Source organism: Octopus sinensis, linkage group LG3 (assembly GCF_006345805.1).
Source record: "Octopus sinensis linkage group LG3, ASM634580v1, whole genome shotgun sequence".
Taxonomy (NCBI): domain Eukaryota; kingdom Metazoa; phylum Mollusca; class Cephalopoda; order Octopoda; family Octopodidae; genus Octopus; species Octopus sinensis.
In genome coordinates this window covers 154,254,977-154,276,029 of record NC_042999.1, presented here as the reverse complement: position 1 = coordinate 154,276,029, position 21,053 = coordinate 154,254,977, and the positions used below count along the sequence as shown (strand labels likewise).

Here is a 21,053-nt window from a genome sequence, read left to right as displayed (position 1 = left end):
GGCAGCAATTTTGGAGAAGGGGATGAGTCGATTACATCAATCTCAGTATTCAACTGGTACTTATTTTAACGACCCTGAAAGGATGAAAGGCAAAGTCGACCTCGGCGGAATTTGAACTCAGAACGTAACGGCAGACTAAATACCTATTTCTTTACTACCCACAAGGGGCTAAACACAGAGGAGACAAACAAGGACGGACAGACGGATTAAGTCGATTATATCAATCCCAGTGCGTAACTGGTACTTAATTTATCGACCTTGAAAGGATGAAAGGCAAAGTCGACCTCGGCAGAATTTGAACTCAGAACGTAACGACAGACGAAATACCTATTTTTTTACTACCCACAAGGGGCTAAACACAGAGGAGACAAACAAGGACGGACAGACGGATTAAGTCGATTATATCGCCCCAGTGCGTAATTGGTACTTAATTTATTGCCCCGAAAGGATGAAAGGCAAAGTCGACCTAGGCGGAATTTGAACTCAGAACGCAACGGCAGACGAAATATCGCTAAGCGTTTCACCTGGCGTACTAATGATTCTGCCAGCTTGCCGCCTTAATATAATAAGATGTATGCTACTTGTGTATGTGTTAGAATTGGAACAAAATAGATGTTGCCTTTTTTTTAGATTTACTTCCTCGCAGTAATGAAGTTTCATGCAACACGTAAGCTGTCCACGTATGTTCTAATACGGCTACGGACACGGCGCATCAATAAGCTGTTTCGTATCAAAGCTAAATGTTCTTTTTTCTATCCGGTTCTGTTATTAGCTCTTATCTTTGTTTTTTAATGATGCTAATTTCCTTTTTTTTTTTTTCTTTCAGAAACACGAAAAATAATTTGAATTACAGGCAAATAATGACATAGTTAACGTATTTCTTTTTTTATTAAATTGTAATCTAATTGCGTATACGTTTCAGCCTCACTGGTCTCGTCAGTGCTATTTTGAATTTCAAACTTTTTTTGAGTTATATTTGTGTTGCTACAGAAATCAGATAAGTTGTAATGGTTCAATTAAATAAAATTTCTTTGTAGCCTTAGAAATATAACGCAGACAGGTTTAGAGTAGAATAAAATTATAAAAAAAACATGCATACATTTTTGTTCTTATTTTGCCCAGAAGGTATGACATGTATTAAACTTCTTTCTCTGTAGTTATCTCACTTCGATTTTAATTTATTTCATCTTATTTTTCGAGCTTAACCCCTCGGAGAAATGTACTTCTATGTTGTACATAAGCCACTTAATTACGTTCTAATTTGGCCGTAAACACCGCCACACGTGATCAATCGATTGATTTTTCTACAATTTCATTCACCTTTAAACAGACCTGCTTTTTTTCTTGCTATAACTACATTGAGATTACAAACAACGCTTTTTTAATCAACTGATCACTTTCAGGTTATTGATTTCCGTAACTACACAAATATGTCAGTCATAAAGTTTAACATTCAAAATTGCACTGATAAGACCTGTTAAGTTGAAACGCATACGTATACAATTGGAATATTATTGAGTCATTAAAAACAACTTAACGAAATCATTACTTGTTGGTCACTCAAAGTTCTTTTTCAAATTTCGAAAAAGAAAATAAACCGTTACCTTTTACATTTTACTTGTTTCAGGCATTAGACCGCAGTCATACTGGAGCTCCGCCTCGTGGTATTTTTTAGTCAAACGAATCGAACCCAATACTAAATTTTCCTTTTTCTACCCCCATGTCATCGGTTGATGTTAAATTAAGCGCACTTTAAATCGGATGGCGTAAATATACACGGTCTTATTTTATGCCTGTTTCTGTACCAATTGATGTAAATATCTGTTATCACTCACGGATTCCATAACAGAGGCCAGCGAGCAATTTCAAAGAATCCGATGGATTTGTTAGAATCTTCATATAAATATTTCCAACGCAATTTCAGGTTCCCTCACCATAATAGTAAAAAAAAAAAAAAAAAAAGCAGCCTTGGCGGTTACGCCACCATTTCCACTATGACTTCCTACAAGTTCTGCTAATTCTTCTGGTCTTTCAGAGATTTTAACGTTGTCGTCGCGTCCATCTCCGCCAGTTTCGTTGAATTTACGGTCCTCGCGTTCGTTTTCACGTTCATCTAAGCTAGCATCGCGTTCGTCTTCACGTCCAGCTAAGCCAGTTTTACGTTCGTCTTCGCATCCAACTACGTTGAATTTATGCTCCTCATCGCGTCTATCATCGCGTCCATCAACACCAAACTTCAACATCACGTGACGAGTCCTCAATAGTTGATTCTAGTTAGGACTATTCAGACACCGAGAATGATTATTTGCTCAGCAGATCGGGTGATCCCGATTCTGGTAGCAATGACGAGTATCCATTACGTCAAAGGGGCAGGGGGGCAACAGCCCATAACCCTGGCCAACAGAATGTGGTGTCGAGAGCGATGGACAATTTTCTGCGACTGTACGGTTTTTCTGGCAAGCCTGGTATGAATGTAGCCTTCGAAATCATTTTTCGCCGTTGGGATTCACTACGGGGGAAATATTTGGAAACATGGCCGATGAAACCAATGACTATAGTCTCCTCAGAATGGTTTCGAACTAAAGGCGACGAACTCAAAGCATTAATGCTAATTATTAATTCAGGGAATCTTGTAAAGTCTTCCCTACTTTTGTCCCAAAATATGGTGCATTCATCCAAGAATCCTTGCCAGTTTCCTATAAAATATGATTGGAAATGTTGATGGCATAGATGTTTTTTTTCTAGGAATTTCATTACTAGTGTCGCAAAGGTTGGTGTGATTTTCGTTCCCATTGTCGTGCCTTATATTTGTTGGTGATATTGATTATCAAAGAAGTAGTTGTTTTCATGTACCGATCGTAATCCTTCAAGTATAAATTCTTTTGGAAATCTCTCCTGAATTCTTTGTGGATATTTGTCTTACCGCTGCTAATCCTAATCTAGAGAGGTTATTAGTGTAGAGACTGGTTACGTTGAAACTTATCAGAATGTCTAGGAAATGAAGATATCAATATAGCATTGGTTGAATATAAGTAACATTTTTTTCAGTACCATTCCTTTTAGTTTGTTTGATATTATCTTACCCAATACTTACGCATAAATCACACTAGTGATAACTACCGAAAATTCTGGCACCAGTTGGACTTAAAATAAGAGTCTTAAAATCTTAGATTGTGGTTAGCGAGGTGTTGGTATTGAGTGTTACATAATCAGCAATATAAAAGAGAAGTGATAGCAATGTGATCCACCTGGTACATTCCCACAACGGAGTTTTATGTAATTTGTCAGAAACTAGCGTCTTCCTTACGGGAAGATTTCAAATAATTAAAGATCGAACTTACATTGACACTCCGTCGGTTACGGTGACGAGGCTCCAAGTTGATCCAGTCAACGGAATAGTGTGCACGTAAAATTAACGTGGATGTGGCTGAGCACTCCACAGACACACGTGCCCTTAACGTAGTTCTCGGGGGGAATCAGTGTGACGCAGGATGAAACAAGACCGGTCCTTTGAAATACAGGTACTTCTCATTTTTACCAGCTGAGTGGACAGGAGGAATGTGAAATAAAGTGTCTTGTTTAAGGATACAACGCACCGCCAGTAATCGAACTCGTGACATTATGATCGTGAACCGAGTACCCTAACCACTAAGCCACGCGCCTTCACAGGACATACACATTATTACATGCATCCATACACATGCACACACACTAACATACATATATGCATACATACATACATACATCACACACACACAAACATACATACAAACATACATAAATACAAACATATATGTATACTTACTCACACTCACAAATACATGCACACATACATACACGCACAAATATATATATACATACACACAGACAAACATACGTACATAAATGCAAACATACACATACAAATACATACGTACATGTATCCATACATGTACACAAATACATACATGCATACATACACAAACAATCACAAATACATATATACATACATATACACACAAATACATACATATACACACAAATACATACATACATACATACATACATACATACATACATACATACATAAACCAGACTAGCAGGTGCCTGTTTTTGGAAGATTCTCCAAATCGATGTTTACAGCTTGTTATTGCTGTTTAGCCCAAGGTCAAACACGATCTAGCAGACCTGTGATCAAACAATATTTTTCCTACGTCACTGTACGTCACTGACCTGTATGTTCAACGAATTGTATCTCTACATTTCCCAATGTGTCTTTTTTTTCCTTGTGCAGAACGTCAGGGTATTTTTTGAGGAAGAACGAGCTACCATTTTTAGCAGATCTCATTACTTCATAGACACTCCCGTAGTTTAGTCTCCCATAATTCAATTTCCAATAAATGCCACACACACACGCACGTACACACACACACAAACACACACACAGAAAATATACACACATACACACGCACACTAGCTAATTTATGTTTAAATTATGCAAATTAACAAGGCGCAGGTGCGGTTGTGGGGCGAAAAGTTTACTTCCCGGCCGCAAAATTTTTTTCCCATGAGAGTTCCGGACCCCAGTCGTGAACTCATTTGCATACAACCAATCAGAGCTCAACTATCAAACTAATTTATGAGCTCATAAGAAGTGAAAAGCGATAAGGTCACTTGGGCAAGGAATGGCCATGCTTCTTTTCTCTTTTAAGAATGCTTGTTGTTCTTGTTCTTGTTTCAACCATAGCTGCCTTTGCGTAATTATTTGTGTTGTTGTTTACTTTGTAAAACAGTAAGGGGAGAGGGTTGCTAGCACATCACCCTCTACTCACATTTCTCCCATCCACATCTTTATCATATGGGGCCCTAACAAAATTCGATAATAGTTATAGATGCAAATCTATCTAATTACTTCTCTCCTAAAATAAGGCATAACTTGGCGATCGGTCGACTTACAAAAGCATTCTTCGTCTTGAATTTACCTGGTAGAGTGTGTTTGTTAACTTAACAACAAGGTCAAGGTGAGCTCTGATTGGTTGTACGCAAATGAGTTCATTACTGGGGTCCGGAACTCTCGTGGAGAAAACAAATTCGCTTCCCTGTCACGTCATTCCGAGTTCGGTTCAGTTTAGCCGACCAAAGCCTTGTGAGTGGATTTGGTAGACGGAAATTGGAGGAAACACGTCGTATGTGTGTTTATGTCTCTGTTTGACAACCACTACTGCGTGGCAACCGGTGTTCGTGTGTTTACGTTTCCATGACTTAGCGGTTCGGCCTATGAGATCGATAGAATAAGTACAAGGCTTTAAAAGGGGTCGATTATTTCGACTGAAAGTTCTTCAAGGTCGTGCCCCAGCATGGCCGCGATTTAACGACAGGAACAAGTAAAAGATGCAAGATAAACCTTTTCTTATCTACTCTAGGCGCAAGGCCCGAAATTTTTGGGGAAGGGGCTTGTCGATTAGATGGACCACAATACGCAACTGGTACTTAATTTATCGCCCCCAAAGGGATGAGAGAGAAAGAAAGGAAGAAGATAGAGTCGCAAAAAAAAAATATAAAAAAAAACCTACTGTTACGTCCACCCTATATTGTTTTGTTCGCTGGAGCCCTAATTCTCCGAAAATTTTGCGGGTGCCGCTGATATACTAAGTTTTCAGTTTTATCGTTAAAGGCATGAAACTGAGTATTAGTGTTTTGGTTGATAACTGATGAAGCATTAGAGTCCTTCTGTGTCTGTCCTACGTGTAGATATTGTAGTATTTAATGCATTTTTAATTTATACACACACGCGCGTGCGCACATACACACATATAAATTCGACTAGAAGCTGTGTTAAACCTGATGAGGGAATGGTTTCATCCAAGGGAATACTGGTTCACTATCTAGTATTTTGGGGAATTAATTTCCTTAAAATAATCGGTGTATATATAAAAACATATAGTTTATATTCATGTAAAAGAAGAAAAAGAAAATGGAGATTGGGAAGTCAATAAATGTCTATTATTAACAGCAAATTAATCATCATCCCTTACAGCTGTTTCAATCAATACTCAATAAATATCAAGTAAATATTAACTTCATATGACCTGAGCATAATATCTTCAGAGGGAAAAATATATCCTTGGATTTTTTTGTATGTGTCTATGGATTCATTATAACTTAGATATGTTTCGACCAAAGATTGGTCCAGGCCATGTCTAACTTAATAGCACCACCTGATAGGATTATTCGAATCCTGTTTAAGTCAAGTTTTGTTGGGTGAGTTGTATCCAATTATGGGTGGCTTATCTGGTATTCTTTGAAGGAATCTATCCAGACTCCGTTTAAAGTTGATGGGATCCTTTTCCTCTTTGATCTCCCTCGGGACAATGTTAAATATGGCAGGGCCTGTTGAGGAAAAGAAATTATATTGCAGTGTACATGTATGTTGTGATCTTGAATTGGGCAGGGGACGTATGGCCCGTGGTCCCAGTCTTGGATGAACCTTGAAGCTAATGTTAAGGTCGTTTGGGCAAAGTTGGCGGTATATTCTCCACATCGTACAAATTATGTACCGCTCACGGCGACGCTGGAGGGAGTAAAGTTTTAAGGCTTTAAGACGATCCCAATAATCGAGAGCAGCCATGCCTTCAAGGTTTGTGATTCGTATCGTTATATGTTCAGGCGAAAGGTTTACGGTTTGATTGGAGACAAGATAGTATAGGTAAAGAGAATTAGAACGATAAATGAATAAATTAAATAGAGATGATTGAGGAAATTTGAATATAAATAAGGTAAGTTTATGGTTAATGAAAGAATGGAATATTCGTTCACAAAGTATAAATAAAGTTATGAAAATTTGTATATATGCAATTACGTGCATACATATATGTATCAGTATGTTCATTTATATACACAGAGACATATGCATATGCTCACACATATACATGCACGGGGAACACATTAATACGTATGCACGCTCACAGATACATGTATGTATATATATGGGTTTACACATTTTACCCATCGCCCCTAAGAAGTTTATATATATATATATATATATATATATATATATATATATATATATATATATATATATATATATATATATATATATTATATATATATATATATATATTATATATATGTATGTATGTATGTATATATATATATATGTATATGTATATGTAGATGCATGTATATATGTATATATATATATGTATATGTATATGCAGATGCATGTATATATATATATATATATATATATATATATATATATATATATATGGGGAGAGTTTACGAAAAAAAAACAAAAGACGAAGACAGGTGGTGTACAAAAACAGATGTATTAACGCTCTGGAATAGAAAAAGTCTTCTACGTTTCGAGCCTACGCTCTTCTACAGAAAGGGACACAGAAAAAACAAGGAGAGAAACAAGGACAGAAAGAAATGTGTGTAGTGGCTAACGAACTATCATGGCAGAATGTGATACTTTTATCCAGAGGCTGAAACAGCTGTAAGGACTATTTTATGTGTATTATTATTATGGTATTAATTTGCATATTGATGTATATTGTTTTGTTCGATTTATATAGTTAATAAATAATATGAAATGGTAATATCTGTAAGTTGATGATTGAAATGAATTTGTTCCTCCATTTTCTTATTTGTATGTATATATATATATATATATATATATATATATATATTTATTTATTTATATATGTATATAAACTTAGATATGATTCGATAAATCGGAGTCGATAAATTAAGTACCAGTTGCGTATTGGGGTCGATGTCAACGAAAGCCAGGTACAGAGGTTTATCTTTGGCTAGGTATTTCTCCTGGAGCTGTCTTACCAGAAATATAGCATCAGTGGTGCTTTTCCCTGGCACGAACCTAAACTGCATCTCATATAAACTGACTCTGTCCCTAATTAGTTGTGCTATGACCCTCTCCGTGACCTTCATTACCTGATCCAACAACTTGATATACATACATACATACATAGTCGCCATGATAGATCGTTAGCCACTACACACATTTTTTTCTCTCCTTGTTTTTTCTGTGTCCCTTTCTGTAGAAGAGCTTAGGCTCGAAACGTAAAAGACTTTTTCTATTCCCGAGCGTTATACTAATACATCTGTTTGTTTTGTACACCACCTGTCTTCGTCTTTTGTTTTTTTCGTAAACTCTCCCTACATACATAGATACATACATACATACATACATACATACAAAAATACCCTGTTGTTGATGTTGAAATTGCAATGAAGGAACCTTGGATCTAGGCTAGAAACCGGTTCTTTCTCTGTTGGCTAGAAATCTTGAAATAAGACTGAATAAAGCCATACACACACACACATACATACATACATACATACATACATACATACATACATACATACATACATACGTACGTACATACATACATATATATACATGACAGGCTTCTTTCCTTTGAATATGAATACATATACGTGTGTGTACTTGTCCACCTTTATCGCTTGACTGTTGATGTGTTTGCGTACCTGTAACTTAACGATTCGGCAAACTAAACCGATAGAATAAGTACCAGTATTTAAAGAAAAAAGAAGTCCTGAAGTCGATTTATTCGACTAAAAATTCTTCAAAGGCGGTGATCCAGCATGGCCATAGTCTTATGACTGAAACAAGTAAAAGATAAATTATATTATTACTCTCTCTCTCTTTTACTTGTTTCAGTCATTTTGACTGTGGCCATGCTGGAGCACCGCCTTTAGTCGAGAAAATCGACCCCAGGACTTATGCTTTGTAAGCCTAGTACTTTTTCTATCGGTATCTTTTTGCCGAACCGCTAAGTTACGGGGGCGTAAACACTCCAGCATCGGTTGTCAAGCGATGTTGTGGGGACAAACACAGGCACACAAACATACATATATATATATATATATATATATATATATATATATATATACGACGGGCTTCTTTCAGTTTCCGTCTACCAAATCTACTCACAAGGCTTTGGTCGGCCCGAGGCTATAGTAGAAGACACTTACCCAAGGTGCCACGCAGTGGGACTGAACCCGGAACCATGTGGTTGGTAAGCAAGCCACTTACCACACAGCCACTCCTATATAAAAAAAAAATGACAGTAAAAGTGTACTTCCAAAGTTGACTGTCACACGACAGGTAACTTGGTCAAAACCTGTCACTTGACAGGTAACCAAGTCAATACTTTTAAAAAGTTTGGTCTGGAAAAGGAGGTGCCTTATAGTCTTTGAGTGGCCGTCAATCCCGATAAGATTGACGATGTTGACAGAGGTGGACTGCGGCAGAAATGGGTAGGGACGAAATTTTAGAATGTTGGTACAGCTGGAATAGTTTCTACCAAAGGCGTTCTGCATCCAGGACTGAAGTATTTATTAAGATAGATTAATAGCAAGAATAGAAAATTGCAAAAATTGCAATAGATCGTGGCACAACCTGGTGAAAAGTTTGAAAACTAGGTGGAAGTAACCGGCTTTCGGACCTTCTCTTTATCGTGCTATCACTTTTACCCTCGTTTTTCTCTTTCTTTCTATCACCCTCCTTCTGTTTTATTAGTCTTTCTAGTTGTATACTATACGTTTACTCTTTCTTTTCCCTTTCCCTCATCCACTGTTTTATTATAGTCTTTCTATCTGTCTACCATGCTTTTACTCTTTCTTTTCTTTGCTCTCATTCTCCTTCTCTGTTTTGTTAGCTTTTTTCTCGGTGTATCACACTCTTTATTCATTTTTCCTTCTCTCAATCTCCCTCCTCTGTTTCATCAGTCTTTCTAACTGTGTACCACACTCTCATTCGTATACTTTTACTTTTTAATTTTTCCCCTCTCTATGTATCTGTTTATCAGTACCACGCTTTCACTATTCCCCTCACTATTTTCTTTATCTTTCTGTCTTTTATCTCACACTCTCACTCTCTAGTTTTTACTTCCTCTTAATTTCCCCCTTTTCACTCACCTCTGTCTTTCTATCAGTATTTTATACGCTCACACTTTACTTTCTCTAAATTCTCCCTCTCTCTTTTCTCATAGCCTTTCTAACAGTATCTTACACTCTCACTCTTCAATCATTACTTTCTATTCTCCCTCGCCCCTACCTCGTCACACCACGACTATCTATTTTTCACCCTCACTCTCACATTATAGTTTCTCTCTGACTTTTTTATCACTCCCTCTATTTCGCTTTCACTCATCTGAGAGTAAAAACATTCGTTGTTCGAACAGGACTGATTGTCACGTGACTTAACATCGGACTCCGAAAATGTCGGAGCCGGGCGTGGAAATTGAGCCTCTTGGCATTGTATCACAACATTCTAAAGTTCTTAATTTTGGTCTGAAGCATTCAGAAACTGATCGTGCTAACAGGGTAAGAAGAATACACTTACTGAATTTTTGCTTAGAAAAAGCACACATACGAACAAGTGTGTATGGAGTGTGTATATATATATATATATATATATATATATATATATATATGTGTGTATGTAATTGAATGTGTATATATGTATATATATATGTGTAATAAAATGTGTGTGTGTTTATGTCTAATAAAATGTATATTGTGTACGTAATAAAGTATATATGTGTTATGTATGTAACAAAACGTGTATGTAAATGTTTTTATATATTGGTAAAAGTCTTATAAAATGTATATATATATATATATAATCATATTTGTATTTTATATATACACATATATTATGTATTATACACGTGTATATATATTTCTGTACGTGCATATAATTGTAAAAAAAGTGGGACAAAAGAAAAAAAGAAAAAAAACAACAAAGAAGCCGAAAAACAAGGCATGTAGTTTTAATTAACTGACTACTTAGTAATTAAAATCGTGACAGAACAAAACGTCATTTCACGAAGGAAACTTTTTAATTCATTCGCATATTTTAAATGCCTGAGCCGGGACATTTATCATTAATTTATACCTTATGATGTTTTTTTTAATGTTATTTAATACATAAATCTCGCTAAACTAAATTTCAAACGGAAATCATTATAGGAACATGATAAAGACACATGGTAACTTTTGCTTGTGTGAATTATGAAATATTTATGTCGAAATATGCGTACCTAATTTTACTGAACAAGAAATGTGGGGTAATTAATAGAGTTGGACATAAAAGTGCACGGAGAAATTTTTTTTTAATTTTCTACATTCGTGTGTATGACTGCCTGCGTGTATAGCATGTGTGTGTGTATGTATTTGCGTACATATGTGTATGTATAATTTATTTATACAGGTACGTGTATGTATACAACAATGTATTTATACATGGATGTATGTGTATAGATACGTGACAGAAAATTCTTTAACTCACATTTATGGTTCTAAATTAAAGAAAAAACTCCAGACAGGTGAGGGAGACAATAATAAATGTGTATATGTATGTATAGTTATATAGGTGTATATGGAGATATATATATATTTGTGTATACACATGTATGCACACACACGTGTATATATATATATATATGTGAATGTATTCGTCATTATATAATGAACATAACTACAACCTTCTCTCTTTCTCTCTCGTCTTAGTACTTTACTCTCAGAACCTTTTATATTCTCTTTGTGTTAAAGGGTTACTTGTAAGGTTACGTATTTAAGTTGAACAGGTTGTTTAGCGGGTACCGTTCACGGACCCATTATAACTGTATGTACACACACACACACACACACATATATATATAATATATATATATATATATATATATATATACATACACACGCACACACACCAAATTCTTGTTTCCCCGCTTGTGTATTTACATGGTTTGCATTTCAATTGTCTGTAGGGCAAATCAACTTTCTTGTAGTTGGTGATTGTAACAGTTGTTTTTCTAACGAACACCAGATTGTTTTTACAAGAATTGGTTAGCGGTTACCACCGACCTTAATATTTAACTCCTACTTTATTTCATCGATCCAGAAAGTATAAAAAGCATAGTTGTCCTCGGCAGTATTTGAAATCGGATCGTAAACACTAGAAGCAATACCCCCTCCACGGGTTTCGGTCCTATGCTCACGCGATTCGCCACCCTGTAGTTACGTTTCGTAGTATTTATAGGCACAGATCCAATAATTTTGAGATGAGGCATACGTCGATGCCTTTGACCCTAGTACTTTTACTGACATTTTATCAAACCCCGAAAGGACGAAAGATAAAGTTAACCTTGGAGGGATTTGAACATACATCTTAAGTGGTTGTAGTTAAATACGGGAAGGCATGTTCGTTCTGTATTTTAGCGTTTTCTATCACCCCAAGCCATTAAACACCTTGTTTTTTTTTATAAAGCATTTTCATAAGTTTCTCTAAAACGTTCATCTTTATTTTAAGACTTTTAGCACTTGTGTTATACGTTCTAAGTGATATAAAGTTAATCTGGTGGTTGAAAAAAATTGAGATGCATGGGAAATATTTCCTTTATATTACATGTTGCACAGATAAAGAGTTAAGATTTGTGAAAAGTTAGAAAATAGATAAAATGAAATTGGTAAAGAACAGAAGTCCAAAAATAAGCTGATAGTTTATGATGAAGGGCCAGGTTGATGAAGGCGGGGGACATGAAGGTGTCGATTGGAAAGAGAGGTAGAGCGTCGGACAAATTCCAGCTGTGCAATGTTGTCGCACACGTTTACATGTTATTGCTGTGGACGACTTTGCACCATCATCCAACCGGGTCAAACACTGGGTGGCTGGCTGGCGAGCGGGAAGGGTTTTGTTGAAAATCGATAAAAAACAAAAGCTGTCAAGTATTGACTCTGCATAGTCAGTTCTGTAGATTCCAAATTTGAGGTCTCGTACCCTCTTTATCAGATACCCCTGTGTCAAATAAAGGAAATTATTATTATTATTATTCCCTTCTTGTTAGGGGCTGCGAGCTGTCAGAATCGTATGCACACCGGACGATACGATTAACATTTTGTTCTCTTCGTGTTCTGAGCTCAAATTCTGCTGAGGTCGACTTTCATCTGTTCAGGGTCAATAAGTATCAGGGTTGATATTATCGACTTTCCCCTCCTCCGTTCAAAACTTAGCTGTGTGCGAAATTTTTAAGTTATTCTCTTATCTGCTTCCCTTTTTTTTCTCTCATATTTTTATATAAATTTTCCACACGAAATAATTCTAAGTTGTCCTTGAATGCCCCTCTTATCTGATACCTCTGTGGCAAAGTAAAAGAAATTCTCATTGTTCCGGTATTTCTTCCTGCTCTTCTCGTTGTGTTCAAATTCCTCCGAGGTCAACTTTTGCCTTTCATCTTTTCAAACATCGATTAAATAAAGGATCTGTCAAGTACTGAGATCGATAGCATTGGCGACTAATTTCCTTTCAAACTTATGCCTAAATAAGAAAAATTATTATGCACTGATTGTTCATCATGTTATATATATATATATCGTAGCTATTGTACCGACCGAATCCATTCATTGTGTGCCTGTGTATGTACAATATGTAGCTGAAACACTTCAGAAGTACGTCCGGGACCTCGTGTTTATTTTTTGCCGAAGCATTTTAGTTGGTATTTGGGTTGCCCTTGTAACTGATAAACATCTATCGACGTTGTGTGCGCATGTTACGTGTTAATACATACATGTGTATGGTATGTGTAATGTGTATGTTGGTACTTTTAAATACAGTTAATTTATACAGGAAAGGTCGAACAAATAGCAGCTCATGGTGTGCATACATGCATACATACATACATATCATCTTTCATTACCATCTCTCTGTATCATATCTCTTTATCATCTCCCTATCATCTCTCTCTATCAATCTGTCTGGTGCGTACACGTATGTATGTATCCTATAAGCGATGTTAGTGGTCTTATATAATCCAAATACATACTTATTTACTCGTAGTTTATTTATGATATTCTATAAAGAAGTTATAAGCTACTGTAATACATCTGCGTGTGTATAAATGCGTGTATACATTCTCACACACGTCGTGTTAGATATGTTGTGTGTACTAGAGGATTTGAGTGATCTCTTTTTTTTTTTATATATGTATGGGATGTGCTTGTTGGCTGGGACAAGGGCATTCACAAATTAGTGGAAGACTTCACTACTTCGGGAAAGTATTTCTCTTTCTCAAGGCTAACAGGCCGAAACTTCGAAGTCCCTGTCAACACCTCCTCCCTCTTCATCTAAAACTATACTCTACAAAAAAAAAAAAAAAAAAACCTATCGAGTTGTTGAACAGATTAATAACTCGACATGAAAATGTGTGTGTACGCACATTGGGACAGAACATTATGTATGTGTGTGTGTGTGTGTGTATATATATATATACATACACACACACACACACACAGTTTATATTTCCAAGTATTATAGTTTATGAACGAAATATGGAAGATAGTAGTACTTTGTATATGGTGTAGTGTGTGTTCATTATATCATCATGTGTATGTGTGTGTCCATCTCCATATATGTCTAGTTATGCGTGTATATGTGTACTTACGTAATCGTGTGTGTGTGAGAGAGAGAGAGTGGGAGTTAATGTGTATGTACACACACACACACACACACACATGTAGCGAAGTCCCAGTCAACTCAGATCTTCACAACTTTACTCATTCAGTGTATAAATCACTCCATCAGTGTAAATATTCTGTTCTTTAACTCGCTTTTAAAGTAAAAACCTTATTTAAGCACACTCGCATATCTGTAGGTCCAACGTAATAAATGCAGGACTCGCCCTCTTATATATATACGAGCCCTATCGTTATTGCTGGACCTGTTGATACGGAACGAGGTCTCCTTGAGTCCTTTTTACTCACGGTTAAACATCCACTCTATCCAACACGTGTGTTGAGTACCCAGTTGAACTTCGGTCTTCTATGCATATTACACACACATGTATTTGTAGTATTAGTATGTGTGTTATCTGTTCATATCCATATATGTCTGTTTAGCTATGTATATAGATGTGTGAGAGAGAGAGAGAGAGAAAGAAGGAAAAAATCGGTGTCAAAGATATGTCGAATCCACAAGTGTTGAGATTGCAGGTTTCACACACACACAAACTATATATATTTATACACACACACAACCGTGTTCCAGTGTGATAAAACACGTTGTGGTGATTTAAAAAAAAATAACATCTCTGCTTGCGCTACTATTCATAATAATATTTTATCTCTTCTGTCTTCGTGTTTACATCACACAACTTATATAGGACTCCAAACCAGCAATGATAATAATGATGAATGCTTTTTATTTGCCACTGGGCGTCGGGAGAGGGGGCACGTTACGAGGACAGCTTGGTGGGGTTAGCATAAAAAAAAAATTTAGGCTAAAGAAAGGGAAAGGAGTGTAGTTTCTTTTATGTTTTACAAGTAGATCGAGGACATAAATACGATATGATATGAGGTTACGTACGCCAAGACGTGTAGAGAAGTTACTAATATTAATAATAATGGTTTCGAATATTGGCACAAGGCCCGCAACATTTCGCGAGAAGGTGCGGTTTGACTGCTATTTCGCTATTTCTAGTATATCGAGTGACCCCCTAGAAGATCCTTCGTTATATCTTTTTTTTTTTCTTTTCTTTTCTTTTCTTGTTTCAGTCATTTGACTGCGGCCATGCTGGAGCACCGCCTTTAGTCGAGCAAATCGACCCCAGGACTTATTCTTTTGTAAGCCCAGTACACTTATTCTATCGGTCTCTTTTGCCGAACCCGCTAAGTGACGGGGACATAAACACACCAGCATTGGTTGTCAAGCGATGTTGGGGGGAACAAACACAGACACACAAATACATATACATACATATATACGACAGGCTTCTTTCAGTTTCCGTCTACCAAATCCACTCACAAGGCTTTGGTCGGCCCGAGGCTATAGTAGAAAACACTTGCCCAAGGTGCTATTATTTGTCATTTTGCCTGAAGTTGGGGTATATAGTAGCCCCTGTATAGTTTTCCTCCGGGTCTGTTTTGTTTTTTGTCTGTGTGGACATCGTAGGAATTTTAAATGTTAAGGAAGTTTTTTTTTACATTGTTTTTTTTTAGCCCCCCCCCCGTTCTTCTCCGATCGTGACCACCCCTTCTTGTACATCAAAGGCTGTATTACCCAGCGTGTCCTTAATTTAAGACTTAAGGGGGTGTGACTATCGTTTCTAGCAGATGAAGTGACCACGTAGAGGCCGTTTCATTTGCGTTTGTTTTATGTGACAACGTATTACTAGTTTTCAGAGAGAAAGTGTGTGTGTGTGTAGGGGAGAGTGAGAGGGAGAAAGTGTGTGTAGGGGAGAGTGAGAGGGAGAAAGTGTGTGGGAGAGCGAGAGAGGGAAAAAGAAAGTGTGCGTGTGTAACATCTGTGTTAATGTTTGACACTTGCCATCACGTCACACACACGCGCACCACATACTGGAGATATGTAAGAATCTGTAAATCTACGCACCTACACACAAACATACGCATCGATACACGGGCACATACGTACCTAACACGTATATACACACCTACATACAAAACATAAATACAACGTAATTGTGTATAGATTCTGAGATCCAGTTTCCAGTTTCACTAATTTTCAAATTCTTCGGCGATCTTTCGTCTCTAGTAGACCTTTCCGTCGATTTCCGTAAAAAAAATTTTTTTTTTTTTTACATATGGGCTTGCGGGAACTTTTGAAGTAATGAGAGCGAAAGAGACTAAGAGAAAGCGATTTTATGACGTGGGAAGTTCTTTTGAAGTTACCGTGCATGGCAAGCATTGATGTACATGTGTGTGTGTGTGTATGTGTTTGATGGGGTGTGGGAGACAGACAGTATGTTGTGTAAGTGAAGTGCTTCTTCTCGTGAACGTAAGTCATAGAGAAAAGCATGAATGTTACACAATCTCATTTTTTACTCCAGTTTAAATCCCGAAAGCTTACATCTGTAACAGTAAACAAACAATAGTTTTATGAATATACCATATTGTGATTTATGTTACGTTGCATGCTTCGTAACTGGAGTAATAAACGAATTTTACTCACTTTTATGATAAAAATTTGTTATTATTAATAAGGCGGTGAGCTGGCAGAATCGTTAGCACGCTGTATTTCGTCTGACTTTACGTTCTGAGGTCAAATTCCGCTGAGGTCGAGTTTGGTTTTCATCCCTTCGGGGTCGATAAATTAAATACCTATTTCTTTACTACCCACAAGGGTAGTACAGAGGGGACAAACAAGGACAGACATAGGGTATTAAGTCGATTACATCGATCCCCAGTGCGTAACTGGTACTTAATTTATCGACCCCCGAAAGGATGAAAGGCAAAGTCGACCTCGGCGGAATTTGAACTGAGAACGTAACGGCAGACGAAATACGGCTACGCATTTCGCCCGGCGCGCTAACGTTTCTGCCAGCTCGCCGCCTTAAATACCAGTTGCGTGCTGGGGTCGATCTAAGCGACTGACTCCCTCCCCACAAATTTCAGGCCTTGTGCCTAGAGTAGAAAGATTATTATTATAATTATTATTATAGACGCAGGAGTGGTTGTGTGGTACGAAGCTTAGTTCCCAACCACATGATCTTAGGTTCAATCTCACTGCATGACAAGTATCTTGGGCAAGTATCTGCTACTATAGCCTCGGGCTGACCAAAACCATGAGTGGATTTGGTAGACGGAAACTGAAAGAAGCCTGTCGTATATATGTATATCTGTGTGTGCATGTCTTTGTTCCCCCCTCCCACTGCTTGGCAACTAGTGCTGGTGTGTTTACATCCCCGTAACTTTGCTGTTTGGCAAAAGAGACTGATAGTAAAACAATAAAAGAAAATAAAAATGTGAAGCATTATTACGGTGGGAACTGTCAAAATCCTTAACTTGTTGGACAAAATGCTTAGTGACACTTTGTCCTATTTTCCACATTCAGACTTCAGGTTCTGCTAAGGTTGAGTTTACCTTTCATCTTTTGAGTGACATAGTTACTCTTTTCCTCCAAAATGCTGACCTTGTGTCAACATTTGAAACTCACCATTCGAATGTGGTCGATACCAGTGCCACCTGACTGGCTCCTGTGCCAGTGACACATGAAAACCATAATCCAAACATGGTCGTGGCCAGTGCTCCCTGACTGGCTCCCGTGCCAATGGCACATAAAAAGCACTATCCAAACATGATCGATGCCAGGGCCACCTGAATGGCTCCCGTGTTGGTGGCATGTAAAAAGCACTATCCAAACTTGATCAATGCTAGGGCTGCCTACTGGCTCCCATGCCAGCGACACATAAAAAGCACTATCTGACCGTGGCTGATGCCAGGCCCACCTGACTGGCTGCTGTGCTGATGGCATGTAAAAAGCATCCACTACACTCTTGGGGTGGTTGGCATTAGGAAGGACACCCAGTTGTAGAAACATTGCCAGATCAGATTGGTGCCTGGGGCAGCCGCTGGCTTTCTAGACCTCAGTCAAACCATCCAACCCATGACAGCATGGAAATCAGATGTTAAACAATGATGATGATGACTTTTAGTGCCATGTAAAAAGCAGCTAGTGCACTTTGCAAAGTGGCTGGCATTGGGAAGGGCATCTAGCTGTAGGAGCCATGTTTTGGCATGGCTCCTTCAGCCAGATGTCTCGGAGCTTGATGCAGTCGTCTGGCTTGTTGGCTCCTGTTGAACTGTCCAGTCCCATGCCAGCATGAAAGAGTGATTAGTCCCAGTTAAATCAATATTAATAAATTTTATAACTGGCATCTGTGCTAGTGGAGCGCTAAGAGTACCATACGAGTGTGATCGTTGCCAGAGCAACAAGCTGGCCTCCGTGCCAGTGGCATGTAAAAAAACACCATTCGAGTGTGATCATTACCTGCGTCGCCTTACTGGCTCCTGTGCAGGTGGCACATAAAAAGCACCATTTGAGCATGGTCGTTGCCAGTACCGCCTGACTGGCCCTCATGCCGGTGGCACGTAAAAGCACCCACTACACTCTCGGAGTGGTTGGCGTTAGGAAGGGCATCCAGCTGTAGAAACTCTGCCAGATCAAAATGGAGTCTGGTGCAGTCTTCTGGTTCGCCAGTCCTCAGTCAAATTGTCCAACCCATGCTAACATGGAAAGCGGATGTTAAACGATGATGATGATTTACTTTTGGCATTCTGCTCAATATGATGACTAGTGTTCCAGTTGATCTGACCAACAGAACAGCTTACTCATAAAATTAACGTGCAAGTGGCTGAGCACGCCACAGACATGCATAACTTTAACGTAGTTCTCGGAGAGATTCAGCATGACACAGAATACCACAGGGCTGGTCCCTATAGTATTACAGGTACATCACATTTCTGCTGGCTGAGTATACTGAAGCAATGTGAAATAAAATGTCTTGCTCAAGGGCATAATGTACTACCAGGAATTGATCTCCTGACCTCATGTTCGTAAACCAACTACCCTAACCACCAAGCCATGCGTCTTCAAAGAGTTCACTCTATAAAATAGTATTTCTTACTATGAACTGATCAACAATGGAGTTTCCATGACTTACAACTGTTTATATATTGACATTAGCAATGTGTAAGAATTGTGTTAACATCTATTGGTGCATAAAAACTGTCTATTGTACGCAAACACTGAGTGTATCTATCTAACTATTTAAACACAATGAACAATAAAAGCAAAAAGACAGAACTGGAAGGACAAGTTTTAACAAATACTGTATTACCTTAATGCTTAATAGTAATGAGGAAAAGCTTTAATGTTTTGGACATTAGCCCTTCATCAGGAAAATGGGAAAAGCATAGTGGGAAGAGGAAGAGTGGATGAGAGGAAAAACAAAAATGGTTGAGGGGTAAGTAGCCATATAGTAATGTTGTTCTATTTGGGCGAGGATTAAGAGGGGAGGAAGGGCAGAAGTATCCATGTTTAAAGATGATTTAAGAGGGAGAATATGCTCATCTTTAACTGTGGAGCATATGGGAGATCTCTCTCTTTCTCCCTCTCTCTTCCTCTCTCTCTCTGTTTATATACACATGCACAAGACAGAATCCTCATTGTGGGTTAAATAAAATATGCTATTGATGTGTTGACTCCTGTTTTTTCAGAGGCCCCTGGCAGGCTGTTTTATTGTTTGTTGACCAATCCTCAGAGAAGACAAACTCGTCTTCCTTCCCCAATCTATAGCATAGATCGGCTGCTATATAAAGCAATCATAAATTAAGCTACAACAGTAGTGGGTGGCCTGATTTGCATATTTGTGCTGAAATTTGCATATTACAAAATCTCACTGTGAGTTAAATAAGAATATGAACATATTCTAAGTTATTGATCATCATCATCATTTATATGGAAAAAGCGTGAGGATGTCTCCTCACATCATCATCATAGTTTAACATCCTGTTTTCCCATGTTGGCATGGGTTGGTTTGCTTGATAACAAGAAACAATCCAGAGGTTTTCTGCTAGGGTCTATACCTGTTTTGGCATGGTTTCAACAGCTGGATGCCCAATATACTGTGTTTTTTTTATATTGGTACCAGTACCACTGAGGTTGCCAAGTACCTACAAGAGAAGACCCCCCCCTCTCCACTGAGAAATAAAAATCTGATAGAGGGAGAGGAGCACTGTATTACTGAACAGGTGAATTCATGGCTTGCTCATCTGGAAGGTGAGAGAGAGATGTGAGGTCCAGATACAACGTCAATATGAGACACAATAGAATAGAGGAATGGCAGTTAGAATGCACAAGTATCGTTTTGGTCATTTGATGAACAAACGAAAACTGTCAAATTCATTTTTCATATATTTCTCTTAACCATTTTGTTACTGTATTCCTATTGATAGACTTAGTTTCAATAAATTTTGAAAATAATGAAGGATTTAGTTAAATGACTCTGACATTATGAACCCTTTCATTACTATATTTATTTTGAGATGCTCTGTGTTTCTTTCAGTTACTTTAACTATAACAAAAGAATTTAGGAAAATAACTTAGTTATCATTCAGCTAGTTTTAGGAACATAAATTATGACTAAGGTTTGGTGGAAGATTTTAATTCAAAACTTATGAAAACAAGACATTTGTACTACAGAGCCAGAGGTGGTTTCAGCCGGGTTGGTAAT

At 37.7% G+C, this 21,053-nt stretch overlaps 1 protein-coding gene and 1 long non-coding RNA gene across 8 annotated transcripts in view; one reads left to right on the top strand and one right to left on the bottom strand.

Moving 5' to 3' along the window:
• Positions 1-21,053, bottom strand: part of LOC115209079 — a 308,087-nt gene that overhangs the window by 4,925 nt on the left and 282,109 nt on the right. The window lies entirely within an intron of this gene.
• LOC115209078 (adenosylhomocysteinase-like 1) overlaps positions 10,178-21,053 on the top strand; it is a 469,217-nt gene continuing 458,341 nt past the window's right edge. For 2 of the 4 annotated variants that reach the window (XM_029777181.2, XM_029777177.2), the window contains exon 1: positions 10,179-10,353. In XM_029777181.2, the coding sequence (XP_029633041.1) occupies positions 10,249-10,353 (105 nt within the window). In that variant the 5' untranslated portion in view covers positions 10,179-10,248. Of the gene's footprint in view, positions 10,354-21,053 lie in introns of all 4 variants that reach the window. The other 2 variants (XM_029777176.2, XM_036501500.1) reach the window with 2 other exon arrangements.